The sequence below is a fragment of the Hipposideros armiger genome, unplaced genomic scaffold, assembly GCF_001890085.2.
Source record: "Hipposideros armiger isolate ML-2016 unplaced genomic scaffold, ASM189008v1 scaffold_404, whole genome shotgun sequence".
Lineage (NCBI taxonomy): Eukaryota > Metazoa > Chordata > Mammalia > Chiroptera > Hipposideridae > Hipposideros > Hipposideros armiger.
The window spans coordinates 1,436,446-1,458,865 of record NW_017731754.1 but is presented as its reverse complement, the minus strand read 5'-3'; the positions used below and the strand labels follow the sequence as shown (position 1 = coordinate 1,458,865).

At 45.5% G+C, this 22,420-nt stretch overlaps 1 protein-coding gene across 5 annotated transcripts in view; it reads left to right on the top strand.

Moving 5' to 3' along the window:
- AGPAT4 (1-acylglycerol-3-phosphate O-acyltransferase 4) overlaps positions 1-22,420 on the top strand; it is a 118,272-nt gene that overhangs the window by 25,007 nt on the left and 70,845 nt on the right. For all 5 annotated transcript variants that reach the window (XM_019663787.1, XM_019663788.1, XM_019663786.1 and 2 more), the window contains exon 2: positions 9,991-10,255. In XM_019663787.1, coding sequence (XP_019519332.1) covers positions 10,078-10,255 — 178 coding nt within the window. In that variant the 5' untranslated portion in view covers positions 9,991-10,077. The remainder of the gene's footprint in view (positions 1-9,990; positions 10,256-22,420) is intronic.

Genomic DNA, 22,420 nt, shown 5'->3' with positions numbered 1-22,420 from the left:
CAAATGAAAATATTAAATGATAAAATAAGTTTAAGGACATCTTCAAAAAAGTTTTGAATGTTGCCTTACGTCTTAATTTTAAAGGCTTTTAATTAATATGTGGTTTTGGTATATTTTGAAATACTACAGGTCAGATTTTATGAAAAACATTGAGATGCCGTGATTTCCTGGTGGTCTAAGCACATGTGTCTCTGCACGCACGCCTAAGCCGACCCCACCTCGGCCTACTCAGAAGTCTGCCCACCCCAAAGTGCTGTCTTGGGGATGCAGACACAACTTTGGTCTGCTGCTTCTTTGTGTACACATGCCCTGTTGCCAGAGGTGTGTCCTCAGCTCGCTGTTGGAAGACGGTCTGAGGTCAGGGAAGTACTGGTGTATTCACAGGGCACCAGAGTGATGGTGCTCTGAGTCTTGTCAATACCAGCTTTCATTTCTCGTCCACAAGGGGAGAGCAAGGCCCGCAGCGTACATCCAGCTCGTTGCTTCAACACGGTTTATATCGTGAACGAAAGTGTATCACCCGTCACTATGAAGAGAGCCTCAGAACCAATGACTTTGCACCACCTTCCTTTAGGAATGGAATGGGGTCATGATCGTGTATTTAAAACTCGGAGGTAGATTTAGGTGGTCTTACATGTCACTTCAGCTCACGGTCATCCTGGATTGTGTGGATGTCAGGAAAAAAATGTCCAAATGAGAAAAACATTATCAAAACAAACAAAAGAAACTGATTATTAGAGCCACTAGCTGAAAGGTTAGTGTGAAAAGATGGTAGTTGGTTTGGGGGGCCATGGGTGCAGCCGCTGAAGGGGTGGAGACATGCCACAGGCAGCGGGGGGTGTGGGCAGAGTTAGAGTTCCTTCGTGTCGGTTTAGCTAGTACCTTTCTTTCTGTGCGTGTGTGCATTTAATTGTCAGCATTCCTGGGAGGTAGGCATTATGACCCTATTAAACAGATGCAGACAGTGAGGCTGAAAGACGGTACGTTACCTGCCCAAGTCACACAGTTAACAAATGGGGGGTTAAACCTAGCATCTGCCTGCAGTATCGCCAAGCAGCTTTGTTGCGGCCTGTGTGGGAAGGAGAAAAGTGGGCACTGGTTAGACCATAGTCCTGACCGTGTTGCCTTGGTGAAGGGAGGACTCGAGTAGGAGGTGGTTTATATACGGAATAGAGCTTTTTTGTTTTTGTTCTTGGTGCCAGCTGAGGAGTCATCCACCTCACACCTGCTTCTGTAGTCCAGAGCTGGTCTCGGGTCACATCCCCGCTTGGCTAGACCTGAGGGGACGGCCGTCCCTTCTGTTCCTCAGCTTCCATGTACTTCCAACCTTCCCAGGTACATGAGGTGCGATCAAACAATACGTTGAATGTTTAAAAAAAAATTGATTACAGCCATTTTGCCATTAATCCCCCTCAAACACTCCTTGAACACACTTGTCCAATTGTTCTTGCCACTTTCTGAAGCAGTTCTGGAAGTCCTTTTTCGTGAGTGTCTTTAGTTGTGCCATCGTGGCTGCCTCGATGTCCTGAATCATTTTGATTTTGGGGAAGAACCAGAAGTCACACGGTTTCAGATGCAGTAAATAAAGTGGATGAGGACACCTTATTCAGAAATTGCCATCCCAGAAGCGATTTGTGACACAGAGCTTTTCCATGGTGATCAAAATATGTGGTGAATGCTGCTGCCAAGTGCCATCCAACGGAAAGTCAGGGATCTTCAATATGGGAAGTGGCGCATCAAACCTTAGTAACAGTGTGTGACAAGTTTCAACTTGTTCAGTGCAGTCAGTCAGGTGTGAGCTGTGGTTGAGAGAAGACATGTTTTAAAATGTGCTGTAAATCATCCTCCATCATGACAATGCTCTGTGTCACACATCACTTCTGGTATATGGAAATTTCTGTTAAATAAAAACATTACGGTGTGTCCTCATCCACCTTACTCACTGGATCTGACACCATGCGACTTCTGGCTCTCTCCCCAAAGTCAAAATGATTCAGGACGTCGAGGCAGCCACGACAGCACAACTAAAGACACTCATGAAAGAGGACTTCCAGAACTGCTTCAGAAAAGTGGCAAGAGCGATGGGATGAGTGTGTTTGAAGCGAGGGGGATTGTTTTGGGGGGGATTAATGGCAATGTGTCTTTTACTGTAATACGTTTTTTTAAATTTAAACACTCAACATATTGTTTGATCACACAGCGTATTTCTGAGCTAAGGGCCACTGCCACGTGGCAACAATACCACTGGTAAAGAAGGCCAACACAAATTCAGTTCAACATCCACCCTGCTTTCCTTCCATATTTGAAAAGCTTTCATTATTGACTGGAATATATCCATTGAAAGCAGAAATGTGGGTGCTTCCCCATTTGGAAGATTAATTTCCCTCATTTCAGTTGTTGGTTTCATGATACTGGGTTTTTATCAGGACTTAGTAAAATTTTTTGGAAACTTCCCCAGATTGAACATAATTTGAAAATATATTTTCCCCAAGTTTCTTGTAAAATAGTTTACACACTCCTGGTTGTTGGAAATGCAGCTAGCCAGGTGGCCCCCTCTGCCTGTGCAAACGCTGTGAGGTCAGAGCCCTCACACCCGGCGACAGTGGGAGAGCTGGACTGGGGCTTGGAGATGACAGGCAGTCTGCCTGGAGGGAGGGCATGTCTGGGGCCTCTAGAGGACCCACTGGCAGAAGGACAGTAGCTCGAGAACTCATGATCGCCCTAACAGTCAGAAATGGGACCGTGAATTGAAATATGGAATGGTCCCATAAAGGCCCAAGTTCATGTGAAGTCTAGCTAACTTGGCTTCCTGTCTCACAACTAGCATAATAGTGGTCAAGAGCACGAGCTTGGGTTTCAGACATTTATTTACTCATATTTGACGATTACATGTTACCTTGTCTAACTAAACCTCAGTTCCCCCATCTATCCAATGGGGATAACAGTGCCTTCCATAGTGGGTTTTGGGACATTTAATGAGATGATGTATAGAAAACATTCAGTATGCTGATCCTACTGCACTGGTTACTATTCAGAAAACTTGGTGTTCGTAGACGTTTCAATCTTCTAGGTGTTAAAACCACAAAGGCCTCAGAGAATACTTAATTTAGCTTCCTTCCATCTTTGTTTTTTGTCGTGAAAGAAAAAGTTATCCTGTTGTCCCTCTGTGTTTACCTCTGAGCCTTGGTTTCCTTGGATTGGACATAAAAGCCCTTTAGAATTTGGTTTTCTCATATTAGCTACTCAGAACCAACTATTAAATATACTTAGATTCCTCAGTTTTCTATCAACTTCAGTTTTTATCATCCTAAAATTAGACTTTGGAGAGAGACTACAGGTTATTTATTAAAGGACATAATGAAAAAGTTGAGTATGATTTATGACTTCTTTGGAGTTTGGTTTGTTTGAATGGACATCATGTACTGTACAGGGATACTAGGCAAAGGACTGTTCCATAAAATTTTTAAATAAGCTAATTTTATATAGGCGTCTGCCAAACCATTAGACAATGATGATTTTTTAATTGAGGAAAATTTTAGGAAGAGATGATCCCAGAGACAGTTACATTCGGTCTAGAACACTTTCTCGCCTGCTTTGTTTTGGGCCTTGGGCCAGCCTAGCTCCCAGGAATCCAAAGAGGAAATTAATCCTTGTTTGTCAGGACTAAGTGCTTAGGGGCTGCCCCAGGCTTCCACTGGTTAGCTGCCGCCCTTGTGCAGGAAAGAAATTCCAAACCTAAAGGTTTAAAGAGTTTATTCTGCACCAAGGGTTTTGGGGGCTGGTTCTGGAAGCAAGATCTCAACGGGTTGAGAAAGTGCTCCAGAGAATGGCAGATTTGCAGTGTATTTTATGCATTAGAATGAAAGGAGATGGATGGAGGGTTACGTGAAACACGTTGGTGGTTGGTTAAGGGGGCGGGAGAGAGGAAAGCGGGAAAACCTCTAGGATCAGATAAGTAGTAAAATAGACATACTTCTTCTACATGGATGGGTGCAGGATAGTTAACATTTCACAAACCTAGTTCACAGAGGTGTGCAGGTGAAAGGTGACAATGAGGAAGGTTGGGGTTGTCTTGCCCTGTATCCGGGTCTGGAGAAGAGATCATTTTGACATTTTCTGTATGTTACTGTAAAGGTGCAAAAACAATGAACAGGGCTTGTTCAAGGTAGAGATTCATCTGACATGGGCCTCAGAACAGGACTTCCCACCATCACTCACTCAGTTATAATTTTTGTTTTTTTAAGATCAAACATCCTGTGTGGTGACTTTTAGTTACTGAGCTTGTCACACCCTCTTGGAGACTATTGCTAAATTCATCTAACCTAACGTAGGACCTGAGATCTGGTGCTCCCCGACCACGACACCGCCTCACTCGCTTTACCTGGGACTGCCTCCCCGGCCCGTTCCCCTGGGCAACATTGTCCCTGGGCATTCTCTGCCCTACAGACCAAAAATACTGGTCTCGAGACAATTCACCATCTCGCCCCACTTCAGCCATGCCGGTCCCTGCAGTGTTTGTTTTCTGCATCTGGTGAGCCTCACCCACTCGAGATCCTTCTCTGTGGAATGGAGCTGATGAAGAGAGTGGAGATTCCCCTTATGCACTACTGAAGGAGACGCGATGGAAGTGATGAAAAAGCCCGGCTTGTGAGGGCATCAGTTTTCTGAATTGGAATCAGAGGGGTTCCATTTGTAAAGGATCTTGGCGCCTACCTACTCGGTTTCTTCCTAAGGGTGATGCTGAAGTGGTAGTCAGGCCAAGGCCAGAGTCCAGGTTGGCTGACTTACCTCAGGGCACACACGCATGTGCCTCTGTGTGTGTGTGTGTGTGTGTGTGTGTGTGTGCGCGCACGCACGCACGCAAACATAACTGCTGTTACTGCTTTGGTCATGCTTGCTTTTCTTCCAGTACTTTTTCTATACTTGATTTTAGAGATGTGATTTATATTTATTATACAATTTTGTGTCTTTTATCTCAATATCTTAATGAAAATTTGTCCATTTTACTACAAACCTATTGTATTATGGTGTGACTTTGTCCATTCTGTTGTTTCCCAGAATTCACTTTATGGTTTCCTCATGTCAGAAACAACCTGTTTCTAATTTTGGGTGCTTATAAATAATACTTGTTGAATATCTGTGTGCAGGGAGAATTTCCTGAAAACTAAATTTGTCTCTAAGATTGTCAGAAGTTTCTAGATCGTGTCGTATGATGCTGAAGGTCTTTCTATGATGTCAGCTCACTTTCTAAGAAGCTGGAGTACTTGTTTTCACATGAGGATGAGTTCCATTTTACTTCATCTCTGTTAGAATGGACCATTACCATTTTTAGTTTGGAATGTAAAAAATAGTATTATTTTTAATTTGCATTTCTTTTATCTCTTTTCTCTTTTATGAAGTGTTCTGATGTTGGGATTAAAAGACCCTAAATAAGGGGTTGTTTAGATTTCAGTGATGATACTGAGTGGGTCATTGGTGTTATTTGAGCAATTCCAGTTGGATTGATTTCTTCTTTTGTCTCTTCTAAAACCCTGATCTAGTTTAGCGCTTGTCATGTCAATGTAGGAAAACAGCCAGCCAACCAAACCTTTCAAAAGCAAGCTAGTGGAAGAGTTCATTTCATCCCATTTCAGGTTTAGTCTCTCCCTGAGTGTGACTGAAATTTGTGCTTATTTAATAGTTTCAGAATATTAACTAAGGCAGAGTTATGTAAGTCTTAACTCACCTTGTCCTGTTTGTTGCCTAATTTACATTGAAGCTCTATGTGAATATTTAGAGAAGGATGCAGTTTGAATTCTTTCGTGGGGAGACTGTGCGTTTTCTTTTATTTGCTTCTGTTGCCACTGACGGGGGCTCGGCAACATATGGCACCATCTGCTTTACCACGCAGACTCCCCTCAGGAGTCCCGCAGACCAAAAGCTCTGCTGGCGTGTGCACGTCTGTACGATTTCATGTTAGAAATACTGTGTGGGAAATACAGTGCTACCAGGAGCATTCTGCTGGCTGGCATTTCCACTTCTTCTTCTCCACGCTTTGGAAAGATTATTACATGGTTAAGAAGGCACAGTATATGTGAATGTCTGTGAACACGTTGTTTCCTATCTGCACATGTCACTAGCAGAAAAGTATAGGTTAGAGTTAAAACGGGGAGGAAAGTATAGGTTAGAATTAAGATGGGGAGGAACGTTTTGACACACTTGAAGGTAAATTAAAGTAAATGTCAGGATCTAGAGATGCAGTGAGAAGGAAAACCGAGTCAATTTATATCTCATTGGCTTTCCCAGAAATGTATTCTGTCTTATCTGCTCCCCTTCTGCCTCTTTATTTTCTTGCGTGATAGAAAAAGTCCCCCATTATTTGGGCACTCCCTGTGTTCCAGGCATGGTATTAAGTGTTTCAGGTGCTTTACTATTCTTGATTGTCACGCAATGATTGCACAAATGAGGAAGTGAAGGGGTATGGAAGTTAAGTTCATGGCTGTAAGGTGGCCGAGCCTGGATTCCTAGACAGAGCTGCCTGACTCGAAGCATTCTGTCCACAATTCCTTATCCTCCAACAGCTGTGCTTTCTCTCCCATCACAAACAAACAACAGTGCTTGGAGTCAAGGTGGCCTCAGGGTGCCTTCATACTTGACAGTTTCTCTTGTGTCTTGCTGAGGGCTGGCTGGATGATCACCTTTCTGCTCACTTGACAGGGTGTGCCAACCCTGATTTCTCATCGAGCTTGCAAGCAGTGTACTCTCTCTCCATCAGAGATGTGCAGGCATCCCCCCCCCGTCTTCATCACATGCTCACATGCTCTCCATCATCTGACCCCACCGAACCACAAGGGATGCTGGGAATTCTCCATCCAGTTCTGTGACCAGGAAGGGGAAGATCTCATTCTCATTACCTCATTATAGAAACGAATAATGAAACACAAAGAAGATCAAAGAAACCACCCTAATTCTCCCACCAGAAAGTAGCCACTATTAATAGAGAGCTCTGCCTATAGAAATAGACGTAGATGTGATGACATCAGCGCACACGTTATTATTTTATAATTCCTAATCCTGCTTCTTTGTTAACATGTCTCACTCAATCTACTCTAATATTCCTCAAAGGCCTATATTGGCTTCGTTAACATGGTTATTCAACGTCCCCTATGTGTATAATCCCTAGGTGTCTCCCATCCTTGTATGAACAACTTTTTACATCCAAATGGTGCACAGAGAGACTCCTTCTATTGAAATAATTAGCCTCCTTCAACATTAATGACGGTTACCTATTGTCTCAGCTATGAACCAATTTAAGGTGGACTGATAGGCGACAGTGAGCCCTGGGCTGGCAAAGACTTGGTCAAATACTTAATTAAATTTAAAATCTATACTATCAGTAGCCTGGGACATAAAGGTAATTTGGAGTAAATTATTTTCCTTGGACATATTATGATTCCTAGTAATGGTTGCTTTTTGTCTGTGTGTAAAATGCTGGCTCAGTTTTCAGGTATATGAAGCACATGGATCAGACTCTACCTTTTGAAAAACTCAGATAATGTATCCTAATTGGGTTTTCTGGCATTTTCCTATTTTTCTATGGTTTGAGGACATGTGTGCAGAATCAAACTTACGAGGCCTGCCTGTGGTCCCCTCAAGCCTTGTCTGTGACTCTTCCTTAAATATCACTGATATTGTGTTAGACCCCTGGTCCATGCAGTACGAGCAAGGATGTTTGTAGAGGGCATGGTGGTCCTTGGTCTTTCTTGCAAAGAGAAAAAAAAAGCTTACCTTTTCTTTATAATGCCCTAGTAACTGGAAACTGAAGAAGGCAGCATGTAATCCCCTGCATTTCCAATGTCAGCTGACCTCTATTTCTTAGCGTTAAGTCAGCATAGCAAAGGATTTGTCAAACACTTTACAAACACTAGATCCCAGACGCCTACTGAAGAATCATATTTCTTCCGGCCCGATTGTCTGGAAGCTTTTAGTGTCTAATCCAGGGACAATGAAAAAGTACATGAATATTCAACATCATTCTAGAACTGCTGCCACACGGTAAACTGGGGTACATCCCTCCTGTTTCTGTGGCTTCTAAAAGTCACGTGCATAGAGGATGAGCTGCCAGCGTAATGCCCATTCCTTAGAAAGAGTCTGGGTGTGTGATGAAGAGTTTTGCAACCCAGAGGCGTCTGTGGGAAACACGTCTGAGGAAGGCCGGAGAGGCAGTGCTCAGCCCCTGGGAGTCCGCTTAGAGCCCGAGGGCGGGACTTCTGGGGGGAATGGACGTCTCAGCTGAGAGGAGCAGCCTCCAGAGAAATCAGGCCCAAAGTTACTTCTATTTCCCTCCTGTGAGAATTGTATAGAACTCAGGCAGGAATACAACTTACCTTCCAGGAAGTCCAAGCAAGTGTACACGTTTTGGGAGGACGCACCTTGTGACTGTCTGGAGGCCTCAGACTGTCCTCAAGGCCCACCCAGGTGGCCCAGAAGCTAGCCCCACCTCCGCACAATGCACAAGGCTTGTGATGATGAACTCCACTGAAGGCTGCTCTGCTCTGGAGAGATCTGAGCCCAAGAGAACCCCCCACCTCACACCCCAGGAGCAAAGCAGCCCACACAGCAGGAGCTAGAGCTCAGAGTTCAGACTGAGTCTTAAGACCGGTGATCGATGTGGCAACCTTCGGCAAATCGGTCATCCCAGTTTCTTATTCTGAAAAATGGGATACTCATAATACTCTCCTCGTGGAATTCCTTTGTGGCTTAATTGATGAATATGTGAAACCATTATACAGATTGTGGGGGTATATTAATACAGATTGTAACAAAGTCGCAGATCCCTCAACTATCAGTGTTAGAAAGTTCGTGCTACAGTTTGAGCTCTTCTGGGTGGCTTTGCGACGATGCGCAGCTTCCAGGAGAAACGCGTGTGCTGTGTGCATCGTCCCCTTAGCTTGATTTCTTCTTCCATCAGCGTGTCCGGACCTCCTGCCTTTATACTTCTCCTCAAAGCCTTTATTCGCCAAACCGTCAAGTCAGTTCATTATTCCATTTTGGGGCTGGAGACTGACGTCAGGATGTGGGTCTGGTTGCTGTGTATGTTTTTGAGTTTCTGTCTGATTTCAGAACTTGTGTGTGCACACATGCACACACGTGTGTCCGGGTATGGTGGGGGGGGGGCTCTCTGGCCTTCATAGTTGGTTATTTGTGTTTACTGATATCTCCAAGTTCATCCCTTGTCAACTTTCATTAAATCACCCCACAAACATTGTTTTTTAAAAAATAAAGTCCCAACTGCTCTAAGTGGTGAGGAGACACTGATGATCTCCCAGATAATCGTGTGCCCCGGAGAGGTGACAGTCTGGTGGGGGGAAGGTGACCGATTGAACACATAGAAGCAGATGGTTCTAAGTGACACGCTAGTACAGGGGCCTTGGAGGTAGAGCCCTCCCAGAGTCGTCCCCCTGTCCCCACGTCCCCCCCCCCCACCCTCCGGTCTTGCCCAGGGCAGGCTTGAGTTCAGGGACGTCTCACCAGAAGTGACCTTGGCGCTGAAACCTGGAGGATGAGATGGAGGACGGTGAGGAGCCCTGGTGGGGGCGGTAATGGCAGCAGGAGGACGACTCCAAAATATGGACTTTCCTGTGGGCACCCACCGGGGAGAGGAACTGGCTCAGCAGCGAGAGTGGGGACTCCGGCCAGCTGGGCCACTTCTTAGTAACGGAAGCTGGGGAACCCTGGCCAAGCTGCCTCACCTCTCAGGGTCTCAATTCCTCCTCTGTAACAATAGTACCTTCCTCTCAGGGTGTTACGACAATTAAAGGGACTATTTTTAAAGGGCTGAGACTGTGCCTGATACTAAGTAAACACCACACAAATGTTTGCTAAATAGGAATAAATCACCTGATGTACGAGCCTCAAGAGTATCTTTTTTTCTTTTAAGAGGATTTTTTTTCCTGACTATAAAAGCATATAAAATTTTTTCCTAACATTGAGCATTGGTTTGTGTTCTAGACACGTTCCTGAGTCCTGGATCCTTTTTCCCTCTGGAAATATTCTACGGCGGGTCTTTATTATTTTGAATAAAAGCAACCACCCATCATGGACCTCATCGGGTTGCTGAAGTCCCAGTTCCTGTGCCATCTTGTCTTCTGTTACGTATTTATCGCCTCGGGGCTCATAATAAACACCATTCAGCTCTTCACTCTCCTTCTTTGGCCAATTAACAAGCAGCTCTTCAGGAAGATCAACTGCCGCCTGTCTTACTGCATCTCCAGCCGTAAGAAATTTACTTATTATCCTCTCTCTGCATCTTCACCGCTGGGAGGGGAGGGGTGAGAATTCGGGCTTTTCTGTAGGTTCACTAGGCTTGCAGTGTGTGCTCAGCTCTCTATATTTTTTTGTTTCTGTTTGTTGGGTTTGGGGTGTGAAGTGTCTATGTTGTCCTCAGTCTTCAAAAGTTGTGTTTTGAATGAGTAGTGCCAATAGCACAAAATTCAACAGGCACAGAGGGTATCCTATGAGAAGTGAATATGCACTCAGTCTGCTTCTTTAGTTCTCCTCCTCAGAAGCAATCCGTGTTAATGATTTCTTAGTTATCCTTATAATAGCTTATAGATGGAAATAGCTGATATAGGAAAATATACGTATATACGGCTCATATGTGTGTACGTGGATGCAGGCGAGTCTTTCCGTGATATGTATAGATACATAAAGCATACACTTACTTTAAAATCTAAATGGCCATATTATATGTTGTTCTCTTTCTTTTCTTAAACTTTTTTATGTTGAGATGAGTGTAGAATCATATGTGGTTGTGAGAAATAATAAGAGAGATCCCATATACCTTTCAGCCAGTTTCCCCCAGTGATAACCTCTTGTGTAACCACAGTATAACATCCCAACAAGAAAATTAACATTGGTACAATCCACCAACCTTATTCATATTTCTCCAGTTTTGTATACAGGTGTGTGTGTGTGTGTGTGTGTGTGTGTGTGTGTGAGAGAGAGAGAGAGAGAGAGAGAGAGAGAGAGAGAGAGAGAGATTATACTAGGCTATTTTAAACGTGACTAATTCAACTGGCCTGGATTTCAAAAAATTAAAATGGAAAAAGACAAATCAAAATAAGGGGACATCTAGGGATGGGTTTTATTGTTGATTCATCTTAAATCTATAACTGTTCTCAACAGTAGAAAATGCAGTCATCATTAGCAATTATATATATGGGTGTGTACATACATATTTTAAAATATGAGCTCTTTCAAATTAAGCAATTTAAAAATCTCTCCCTTAGATTATGCCAAGAGTCCGAAATTATTGCTATCTTTCTGAAACAATAAGAAGCAATCAAATTTGAATTTGAATCAAAACTATACAAGCTGTATACAGTTGTCCAAATGGATTACTACTAACCCAATTCGTTATTTTTTAAACCTCAAAATACTAACTTGTGAGGAAAAAAAAAAAAGGTAGAAACATCCATGTTCTTGATTTCTTCCACCAACTCAGACCTTGCAAATACCAGGGGCGCCAAAAAAATGTACACATTTTAAGAGATGTTATCTATGTATTACTTTTCAAAGTTGAATTGAATTACGGTACCAATGTGTAGTATGACGTTCGCTCAAAAGATGGCGTTAGTCAAATGAATGCTAGCGTCATTCATTGTATTAAAATTTTAACATAGGTTTTTCCTTTCTTTAAATGTATATACATTTTTTTGGCACCCTCTGCATGTCTGCTACTGTTTCTGATATAGTTTGAGTGTTAGACCTACTTTGTCTTGTATTAGAGTGCTTTAGATAAACAGGTCTTGAAAATCTTAATAAGATTTTAAAGCCAACTTATAACTGCAAAAATATATCTTGAGTCCATGTGCCTGCCATGGCCCGTTGGGCTCAGCCACCCATTCAACACAATAGTCTGTAATGCAAGTGTCCTTGTCACACATTTTACTCTGACATTGGCCTCTGGTATTTAGGCGCCTACCGTGTGGTATTGAAAGGGACAATTTTTCAGAGCAGGGCAGAGGAGTTGAGATGGCTGCACCTGAATCATAGCTGAAGCAGGAAGGCAGAAGAGTACGTAATCAAAGGAAGGAGACGGTTTGGTTGCCTCTTACCTTATAATTTTTAAATGTCCTCCTAAACTCTAGCAATCAATAGGTGTCTATTTAAACAAAATGTAAGTGTAACAAAGCTGTGCTCATTGAACTTTTAACTGAAACCTGCGTTTATATGATGGGCACACAAGCGCTGAAGAGTCCAAAATCTGTCAGTTTGCAATTAGAAATGATGTCTATTTGCACTGTCACAACCCCATCCATGTTTCAAACAGATGGTTAAAAAATGGGGTTTCTCATTTGGAGTCAAGACGTAAGAGCTAGGGTTCAGGACAGGAGTTCCTAAGATACCATATTTTGCTTTGGGTAGGTAGTGAAGATGTACCAAGGTTACAGCAGGATCGTGTCAGTGTTTTTCTAGGCTACTTGCCTCTGGTGGAAATTAAGATGGGTAATAAAATCAGAGAGCAAGGTAGATTTTTATCCATCACATATTAATTAAATTATTTAGAATAATTCCAAATGAAACTCAAGAACAACCATCCAAGACCACTGGCATTTCCCTGCAGAGAGTAAAATGACGGGCTGGCAGGCTGACTTCATTGAAAGGCCTGGAAGCACATCCATCCAGGTGCATCCCACCCAGGTACATCCCATCCAGGTACATCCCATCCGGTACATCCATCCCATCCGGGTACATCCCACCCAGGTACATCCCATCCGGGTGCATCCCATCCAGGTGCATCCCATCCGGTACATCCATCCCATCCGGGTGCATTCCACCCAAGGGCATCCCACTCAGGGGCATCCCACCCAGGGGCATCCCACCCACGGGCATCCCGCCCACGGGCATCCCACCCGGGTGTATCCCACCCAGGGGCATCCCATCCAGAGGCTTCCCACAGCGCCCTGTGCATCCTGCCCCAGAGGGAAGCTTCCATGGCTGTGGGCTGAACATAAGCAGGGTCATTTCCTGGCCCTCTGGAGAGGGAAAGGAAGGCTGCTTCTCTCTAGAGGAGCAGCCCTGGCTCCTGAGAGCAGAGCACGTGGCAGCAGGGAGGCTGATGCACCCTGGGCCTGGCTGATGGGCACCTCATTGTAATGAGTCTGTCCAATCAGGAGACTCACCCACCCTTTCCCTGAGTCTGCATTTCGGGAATCATTGCATATGTTGGACTGCACTGCTCCCCCCTCTCTTTTCTCTTGCTCTCTATAGTTGATGGATTTCCTTATACCCTGAGTGTTTCACAACAATAACGAAAGAGGCTCTATAGGAAGTGGGCATCGATCACCACAGGCTACAGTTGGTGGGCTGTTCAGCAGCTCAGACTCAGAGTTGGCCAGGCCCCGCTGTTTGCTTTTGCTCTCCTCCTCTTTTCTCTAACTTAACATAAAAACTGTTCATGTGTTCATGGGCTTTAGTTGTGTCTTCTGGCATATGCATCACTCTAAAGCTTAGAAAATCAGTAGCCTCCATCATTTGCAGCTGATTTTTTTAGGAAAAAAAAAAAAGGCTGGATAAATTGTTTCCTAGAGACTCGGATCCCCTCCATCACCCTGTTTACTAATAGAGCTATGTCATCATCCTTTTTCCTGTAAATGTTTGATAAGAGCCTGGTGTCAGCCCTGGTGTGCTGAAGCTCATGTTGACAATGTCAAGCCCGATGTAAATGACAAATTGAGACAAAGTGCAGCAAAGACGGCCTGGCTACCAGCACGACACACAGAGCAGAGAATTTTAGGTTAAGGCAAGGACCTACATCATGAATGACAGTTTGGAAGTATATTTCATCTAGATGGCTGGGTTTTGGAGGGTTGTTTTGTTTTATTTTTGCCTAGATTTGTAGGCAAAGATAGGCTGGCTTAGCATGTGAATGAGGAGGGGAAGCTACAGCAAGCTTTTGCAAGGTGAGAAGAAAGACGGCGGTTACAAGAAGTGGGGTGAGGGGTAGAATGCGATTACCTTTCCATGGTGTGCCTTTTAATCTCTGGGGAAAAGTAGCCAAGACCGGCTGGCTTGTTCTGACCCTCTGACACTGGGGGTTAAAAAAAAAACAAAACCAGAAAGATTAGCAGAGTCTATTAATGGCAGAGTTTTTAAAAGGGGGGAGTGGGGAGGGGCTACAGATGACTTTAATGTTCTGGAAAGGACTGGTGACACAAAGCAAAGTGGAGACACCGTCCCCGCCCTCAGCACCCTCCCCGCCTCGCCCTGCCGCCCCAGAGTCTGGCTTCCAAATTCTGCACCGTTGCTAACTAATTCTGTACGTGCCAGCCTGCCGCTTAACTTTCCTGGACGTGCGCTCATGGTTCTCAGTGGCTGTCGGAGGCACATGTCCACGCCGCTTCGCTGACGGACAAGGCTTGTCCCTGACGCAGTTTGACTGGTTAGGCTGTCATACAAGGCCATCTCCCAAAGTGCTAACTTGACTGTTTTTATGTATTTCTTTCCTTCTTCTGTCTCTCACTTGAAATTGAAGGTCCCTTCTCCCACCCCAGCCCATCCAGAAGCAGGATAAGAATTTTAAAAAATAATAATAATAAGAGTCCCTAACCTGAGTGCCAGGTGCTCAGGCACAAATTAGTTTCCTTTTTTTGAGATGAGTTAGTGTAGGCGTGGCAGGTGCAGGCAAGGGCTGGGGAGAGCCCTGTTAGGAGGCAGAGGGACAAGGACCTGGAGGGGGGTAGGGGGGAGGTGCAGAGCGCCAGTTCCTAGCGTAGGCCCTACCCGCCCGGAGTTGGTCCCCAGACAATCATCAGTCCCCCGAATCGAGGGTCAGCACCAGAGCACCTTAGGTGGAGATAGACAGGGAGGGGCCCTCCCCTTGGATGAGAGAAGCAAACGCTGCAGGAGCCTCCCAAGAGCTGTTCCTGGCTGTCCCCTCGACTTCTGTGTGCGGCCTTCCGAGGGGAAGTCGCGGATTGATCCGCTCGTCAGGAGACAGCTCAGAGGCGCACGGCTCCCCTGGGCTCAGTCCCTTCCCAGGCCATCCTTTCTATTTGCCCCACCCCACAAAGGACGAGGAGTGCATAGCTGGTGGGGGTCCGGGGAAGTGGCAGCAGCTCTGCTGAGGCCCCCACTTCTGCGTGGGACAAGGAGAAACGAGCTAGAAGCATCGCAGTGTGCAGGCCTCAGGTGAGGCCACAGTTGGGTGTCCCCTATCCAATGAAAATACAGAGCAGGTCTAGGGTGTCATTAGTAAGCAAGTGATCCATCAAAGTGGGGGTCGCTGTGCCGTTTTCCACCATGACCTTGGGACAAACCATTCGTCCTGTAAACTTGGCAGCTGCTTGATCTATGTCTCTCTGCCCAGCGTGATTAATGGTAGGGCTGCTTTTTTGTCATTTTGATCCAAGCTGAGTCTTCATTCTTTTCAGTCCTGAGCAGAGTTGACTCCTTCACATATCATGATAGTGGTCACCTCCCAGATGTCACACAAGGCCTTTGTTAGATTGCCTCAAAGCCCTTAGTCCTGACTCTCTGCATGGCTGCCTTGGGTCCTGCTGAAAGGTGGAGGTAGGTGCCTCTGTTGGGGAGACAGCCCAGAATCTGGACATTTATTCTCTTCAAAGTTCTCTAGATTCATTCTCTGGTGACACAAAACAAAGTGGAGACACAGATAACTGTCTGTAGACTGACATGAGCAGAAACACCTCACGTGGGTACTCTCTCCTCCTACCCTACAGCTATGTGATCAGACGGTGGCTTTGGCCAGTAGAATCAAAGGCTCTAAAAGGCTAGTAAGTTCCTCAGGACACCCGGGAGCTAGTTCTGCCTGTGGGTTAAGACTAACCCAAAGGGGAAGCCTTGCCCCCTGGACAGAGCAATTTCTCTCTTGGGACAACAGTTCTCACTTCTGTCACCTGCTGGTACCTTTGACTTCTGAAGCGTGTTGCTCTCCACACCCCGCGGCTTTAACAAGCCAACACTTCCCCTGGAGTTACATGCCCCGCTCGCTTGACCCGGGAGGTGCCACAGCTTCCCCAGAGCTGTTTAGTCGGGAGCTTTCAGGAACTGGCAGAGCATCTCCCTTCTCCTGTTTTCTAGTTCTGAGGACTGTACTCCTTGGAGGCCCCAGGTGATGACGACAGAATCCATAACGGGGCCCATGAGACTAGGAGGCCACATTGAATCAAGTAACACATCTTGCTCTAAGTAGTTTATTTGTTCTGTTTTGGGGTGTGGTTTTTTTGGGTTTTTTTTTTTTTTGGTGATTCAGACGACAAGCATTGAGCACCTACTGTGTGCCGGCTCATGAGTTCGGGGCCGGGGAAACAGTGGTGAGAAAGGCAGCTACTGCCCTGCCCCCCCAGGGCCTCCAGGTCTGTTTTCCTAAAGAGCTCATGAATCTCTTACAAGACATCTTTACCGAGTCCTCCCTCCTGCCACATGCGGTGACAGTCATTATTAACAGACCAGAATCCTCCCGTTTGTCTCACGCCTGGGTAAAGTGGGCCTTGTTCCATTTCCTCCTCACTTAGTAAGGCCTTTTGGATAGCACAAAAACCAAAAAAAAAAACAAAAAAAGAAACCATACCAGCTTAGCAAGTCAGCATTCCAGACAGAATGTAGCAGAAGCAATCCAGAAATTGGATTAGGTTACATCTTATCTAAAATTCCTTATAGAGTCAAAGACCTTGAGTGTCTGAATTTAATTGATGCCCAAATGACAGACAGGAGAAAAATAAATAAGAGAATAACTGCTAGCTAAGAGGAATCAGGCTCCTCAATTCTGCCCCTTTGGTCTATAAACTTTTACCCAGTAATACTTATGGACACTTACCGTTCCAGGCACTGTTTTGCGTGCTTAGGCACAGAGAGGTTAAGTGACTTTCCCAGGGTCACACAGGAAGCAGAGGATCTGAGATTGGGGTCAGGGAGTCTGAGGATAGAGCTTCTCTTTGCAGCACCAGCCAGCACCACCTTGTGGTTGAGGGGGTCAGGTACCTGAGCTGAGGCCAAGTGTCCAACTGGCAGTTGTAATAGGTGACATGCTGCAGGGCTATAGAGAAAGTAAAAGAGAAGTATAATTATAATAGGCCACCACTTTCATTTTTAACTGTAATCACTACAATTTGTCATGGTGATTATGTATCAGGCATCACGCTAAACCTTTTATGTCCGCTGCCTTGTTTAAGCACACAGCCACTCTGAACAGGCAGTTTCCATTTTGTGAATGAGTTGACTGAGGCTCAGAGAGGTCAGGTGACTTGTCTAAGGTCACACAGTAAGTAAGAAAGCTGAGATTCCCCAAGTCCGTTTTTTTTCCTGCTATATTTTGAAACAAACACATATACTATGCGATAAGGTTTTTCATTTTAACACCCATGACTGATGCTAAGCTAACAGCTGCTAGGATGTTAATTCACTGTCCCAGCTCTGGGTGACCCTGCAGGATGCCTGTCACTGCTCAGCAAGCATTCTTTAACAAACGCGCGCTCATTCTGGGGGCGGGGCCTGCACGTGGACTCCTAGGATTGCAGGGCTGTCCTCAGGGATGCCACCTAGTGGAGAAGGCACGCGGACACCAACCATCGTAGGGCATTGAGAGAAGTTAGGACACAGGTACACCGGGAGCGCAGAGAAAGGGACCTGGGAAGGGGCGGAGCCATGCTTCACGAAGCAACGTCACAGCCAGGTGTTAGGTAATGAGGAGAAATTGTGATATGCTGGCAAGAAACGGAACAGGAGGTGGTCTAGTCTGAGGAAAAAGCATGTTCTGGCATCACTGAGGAGCTACACTGGTTTATTCGGGCAGCCAGACGTCAAAAGGAGACATCTACCAAATGCCATCACAGCCTTGCTGTGTTGGGGCTGAAACGCCAATGAATGAGGCCGCAGCAGCCCCGCATCAGACCTGAGCACCGGGAGGGCAGGGAAGGTGACCTCAGCGCCGGCCCCTGCCACTCACTAGGTGAACGCCGTGTATGTGTCCTGGGGAATTCCAGGCATTGTGGACATCCCTTTACTTCAAGATTTATTTTTGTCCTGCGCTGAACAACGTTGTTCAAAATGTGCCTTGAGAAATCGTTACTTTGCTTTTTTGAAAAATCTGTTCACACGTAATCGTTTAAAGAAAGATACCCAGCTGGGCCATTATTACCTTGAACCATGTAACACCCTAAGCATAATATTAATTCAAATAGCGTGGAGCAACACTGTACAACACAATACCAATTTTATAAATAGAGACGGGAAGTACATTTATCAGAGTGCTATTTTCAGGAATTAGAATTCGAGATTTTTGTTTTTAATTGCCTTTATATTTTTCTACATATCTTACACTTCATACAGTGAGCATGTAGTTTATAAACTGGAAAAACCAAAGACAAAATAAAAACCCAAACACCAAAAAGAACTAAATAGAGATGGCTTATGGAAAGGGAGTACAAAAGCGAGAAAGAAAAGTGAGCGAGCCCTTTGTGAGATCAAGTGCAGCGAAGTCATTTAAACTCCCCCTTTTTTTCTTCTCCTTTTTTGGCGAAAGCCTCTGCCAGGCTGGGGCTGGTGGGAGTCCTGGGGCCCAGGGGTGATGTGCTGTTTCAGGCTGCGGGGTTATAAGTTGAATGGTGTCCCCCTCCCCATAAGATATTGAAGTCATAACCCCCAGGGCCTGTGAATGTGGCTTTCTTTAGAAACAGGGTCTTTGCAGATATCAGATTAAGGGGGGCGGGGGGCACCAATGCGATATGACTGGGTCTTTAGAAAAGGGGAAATTTGGACACAGGGACGAACATGCGTAGAGGAAGATGATGTGAAGACACAGGGAGAACCCCAGAAGCCGGCCCCACCCACACTGAGACCGCAGGCTTCCAGCCCCCAGAACCGTGAGACCGTATTTCTGGTTTTAAGCCCTGCAGTTTGTGGTACTTTGTGAACGGCAGCCCTGGAACAGCAATGCACTCTGCTGTCTAAGGCTTTTTACGTCTGGCGTGGCAGTGGAGTGCCGTCACTGACACGACACGTGCCCACACTGGTTTACTTGCCCCTGCTGCCCTTGGCCTGCTCTGCCCTCACAGCCTCAGCACTGTTTCACCAGTAATCCAAGGAATGAGGGATTACCCAGACAGGAGGCCTTGCTTTTACTCAGGGAACTCAAATGAGGGAAGTGGGGCTGGTGACCCTGGCTGGGGAAGAAGGTGACAGACTATATAGACACCTCAGAGGCCACAGTGACTGGCAGGCATAGGGGAGCCTGTGGGCGGCTCTCCTGATGCATGGAGATGGAGGCTTGTACAAGTCTTTCATCCTGCCACCTGTTGGCAGCTCATCGGCAGCTCAGTTCCCGCCAGGAATCGAACCAGGGACCCTGTTGCTCAGAGTTCGCACTCTTGAGCAAGCTTTTAACCAACTGAGCTACTCAGCTGGCCCCTCCCTTGTATTTTCAACTGGCATTTATTTTTATCTCTTTAAGTACACGATCCAAGCCCAAAACTGCTTTGGCTCACCACCAAAGCTGACTGCCTAGGAAAACTAGAATTAAGCTGCCCTTCAGACCTCGAGACAGGTCTCAGAGGTGATGAGGGGAGGACACGTAGGCGTCATGGTGTTCAGGAATTGTCTGCACGTGACACAGCACTCAGGTCTGTCACAGCCTCTCTGGCCTCACAGGGCGACTTTCTCCCTGTCTCGGATTTGCAGAAAGAAGTAGTGGGAAATGGAACCTGTCCCCGAGGCAGCCTGTGCCTGCCTTCCCCTGGGTTTTTATTCACCGGAGCTGAGAGCCGAGCTGTCTGCCCAGCTCCGTTCAGAGCCAACGACTACCGCACATAATCAGCGTCCCACCCCTGCCCAGGTCCCATGGAAACGATTTTATTTAGAATTGGGCCTTTATTTGCCGGCCTTTTCCACACAAAGCCTGTTACAAAATCAGCCCTTTGTGCCAACACCTTGTTGTTTATTTAAGGGCAACAAAAGTATTGGGATTGAGATCTGATTACATCCGTGGGTGATTAGTTCCATTTGTCAAGACATGTCACATCCATGTGGTTGGTACTTCTGGTGACCGGAAGCATATTAACCTCCAAATGGTCTCATCTTCTGTAGCTGATTCAGTAAAAGGAGAGTGATAGGTGAGGACACTGGACTTTCTAAAAGTTTTTTAAAAGAGTAATACAGCTCTCATATAGCACGCCTTGTTTATTTTGAATAACGATCCTTTTTTGTATCGTAAATACGTGTGTATATGCATACAAATGTAAATGTTTTATTTATATTGGAAGGATATATATGTGATCCTTTGTATAAGAAATGACCTTATATTTTAACTAGGGAGCTTAACCACTCCAAATATCGACTAGGTGTATTAAAGAAACAGCAAATTTAGGAAGACAAGTGTGATACTGAATTGTCTGTGTGGGTGTATGTCTTACTGCAAAGTGTCTTAGCTGTTGAAATGGTTTATAAATAAATTAATTCTTAGCCAAGGTGCCATTTGTTTTTGCAAGCGTTAAATTTCACTTGTGACTTAAGTTACGGCTTCCAAGTTAGGTTATAAGTTTGACTGTGGTGTCTTATAACTGCTTAAGACACTCGTGTGTGGTCTTCAAAGTGGGTGGGTGTCCTAAGGAGGCAAACAGAAGAAGCCATTAGGGTATAAGAAGAAAACCTCAGAGCTTCTCACTTATGTTTCTCTTATTATATAGATGGATAAGATAAAAGAACGTTTATATATTTTATAAATTATGTAAAACAAGTTTTTATGTGTGTAAACTTTGCATGTGCTAATCACACACACACACACACACTAGCGGTGCCAAAAAATGTATACACATGACTAGTATTCATCTTTTGTTATTGGTATATATTGAGTATGACAATTTTAATACAGTTTTTCCTTTCTTAAAATGTGTATGCATTTTTTTGGCGCCCTGTGTATTTTTTTTTTATTTAAATAATCAAAAACATTTGAAGACCACTGCCTTAGCCTAGGGTTTGGGCGTTAGGATACTGGAGATAGAATTTAAATAAGAAAGATTGAAGCAATGGGGGACTAGACTTCATATGACCAAGCTCCAAAGCAAAGCAAATACAAATGGCAAAAAGTATTTCCATATTTTCCTGTCTCCATTTATCTTGGGTCCAGATGGGATACGCGGTGTTTTCAAACATTGTGAGGCTCCCTTCTCTGACCTCATCCCAGGCCTCCAGGAAGAGAGGAGATAGTAGATTAAAAGGATTCCCCACCTCCACATTTTGTTTTGAAGAAAAATATCCTAGAAAGGCTTTGGTGTTTTATATAATGTTTTAAAATACCCACCACCCTACCCTTCCATCTCAGATTCTGTAGCTCCGTCCTTGGAGAGCCCTGCATGGAGACGGTCTTCTCCGGCATGCCAGGTCCCTCAGAGCTCCCGTGCAGCTGTTTCGGGTACCGTTGACAGGGGCGTCCTGTGTGTGGGGCTGTGGAGGGCACCTGCTCTGGTGTTCTCATATCAAGACTCTCTGGAGCCTGGAGGCCTGGCTTCCACTCACCTAACCACCTTGGTTGGCCAGGACTTTGTTTTTCAATTGTAGAACACGGGAAATAAATTTTAATACGTAAAGTATTCTTGCTGTTACTCTTGCACGGTGTCAGCCAAGCGTGGGACAGATGGGGCCGAGCATGCTTTGCAGGGAGCTCTGCTAACCTGGAACTGGTGAGGGGGACACACCCTGGGGATTGGGCGGGGTGGGGGGTGGGCCAGAGAGACGCCAGAGCTGTGCCATACTTAGGGGACTTACGTGGATGAGGAACTCCATGTATCCCAGAACCTCAGAAGGAAGGAGTAGAGCATCTGGAGAAATTGACCAAAACCATGTCCACAGACCCCAAATGACAGGGGCTGTCCAGGGACAAGGCTGAGCCTGTCCTGTGAACTCCAGGAAAACTGGGACGGACCACTCAGGGGAATGTTTGCAGAGCGGTCTTCAAATAACCCATCTGCGTGAGGAGGTGTTCAGATGACCTTTAAATCCCTTCCAGCCTTAAGAATCGGGGTCAGGAAAGGTTACGGGTTTGGTAGGGCCACAGGTGCCTGCCGTCCGGGGTGCCAGGGGCAGTGTGTTGAAGGCTTCATAATGAGGCAACCCTCAGGGTGTAACAAAAGAATTCAGGGGTGTGTTTCAGAAAAAGAGAGTGGAGAATAGATAAAGAGATGATAGCGGTACAAGGTGTGCTCACTGACGAACGGAAGGAGAGGCTGGCGCAGCGTCGGTTAGACAGGCAGAGGGAGGAACCTAACAAATGATGTTCAAAACAGCAGAAGGCAAAACTTTTGGCAAGAAACATAACATTTTGAACTGGCCAGAAGGTTAGGGAACAGGAGTTAGAAGCTAGGCCTCCTTGGTGACCACTTTGCCTGCTCATGTCCTTAGAGTGAGGAGATGGGCGTGGGGGAGG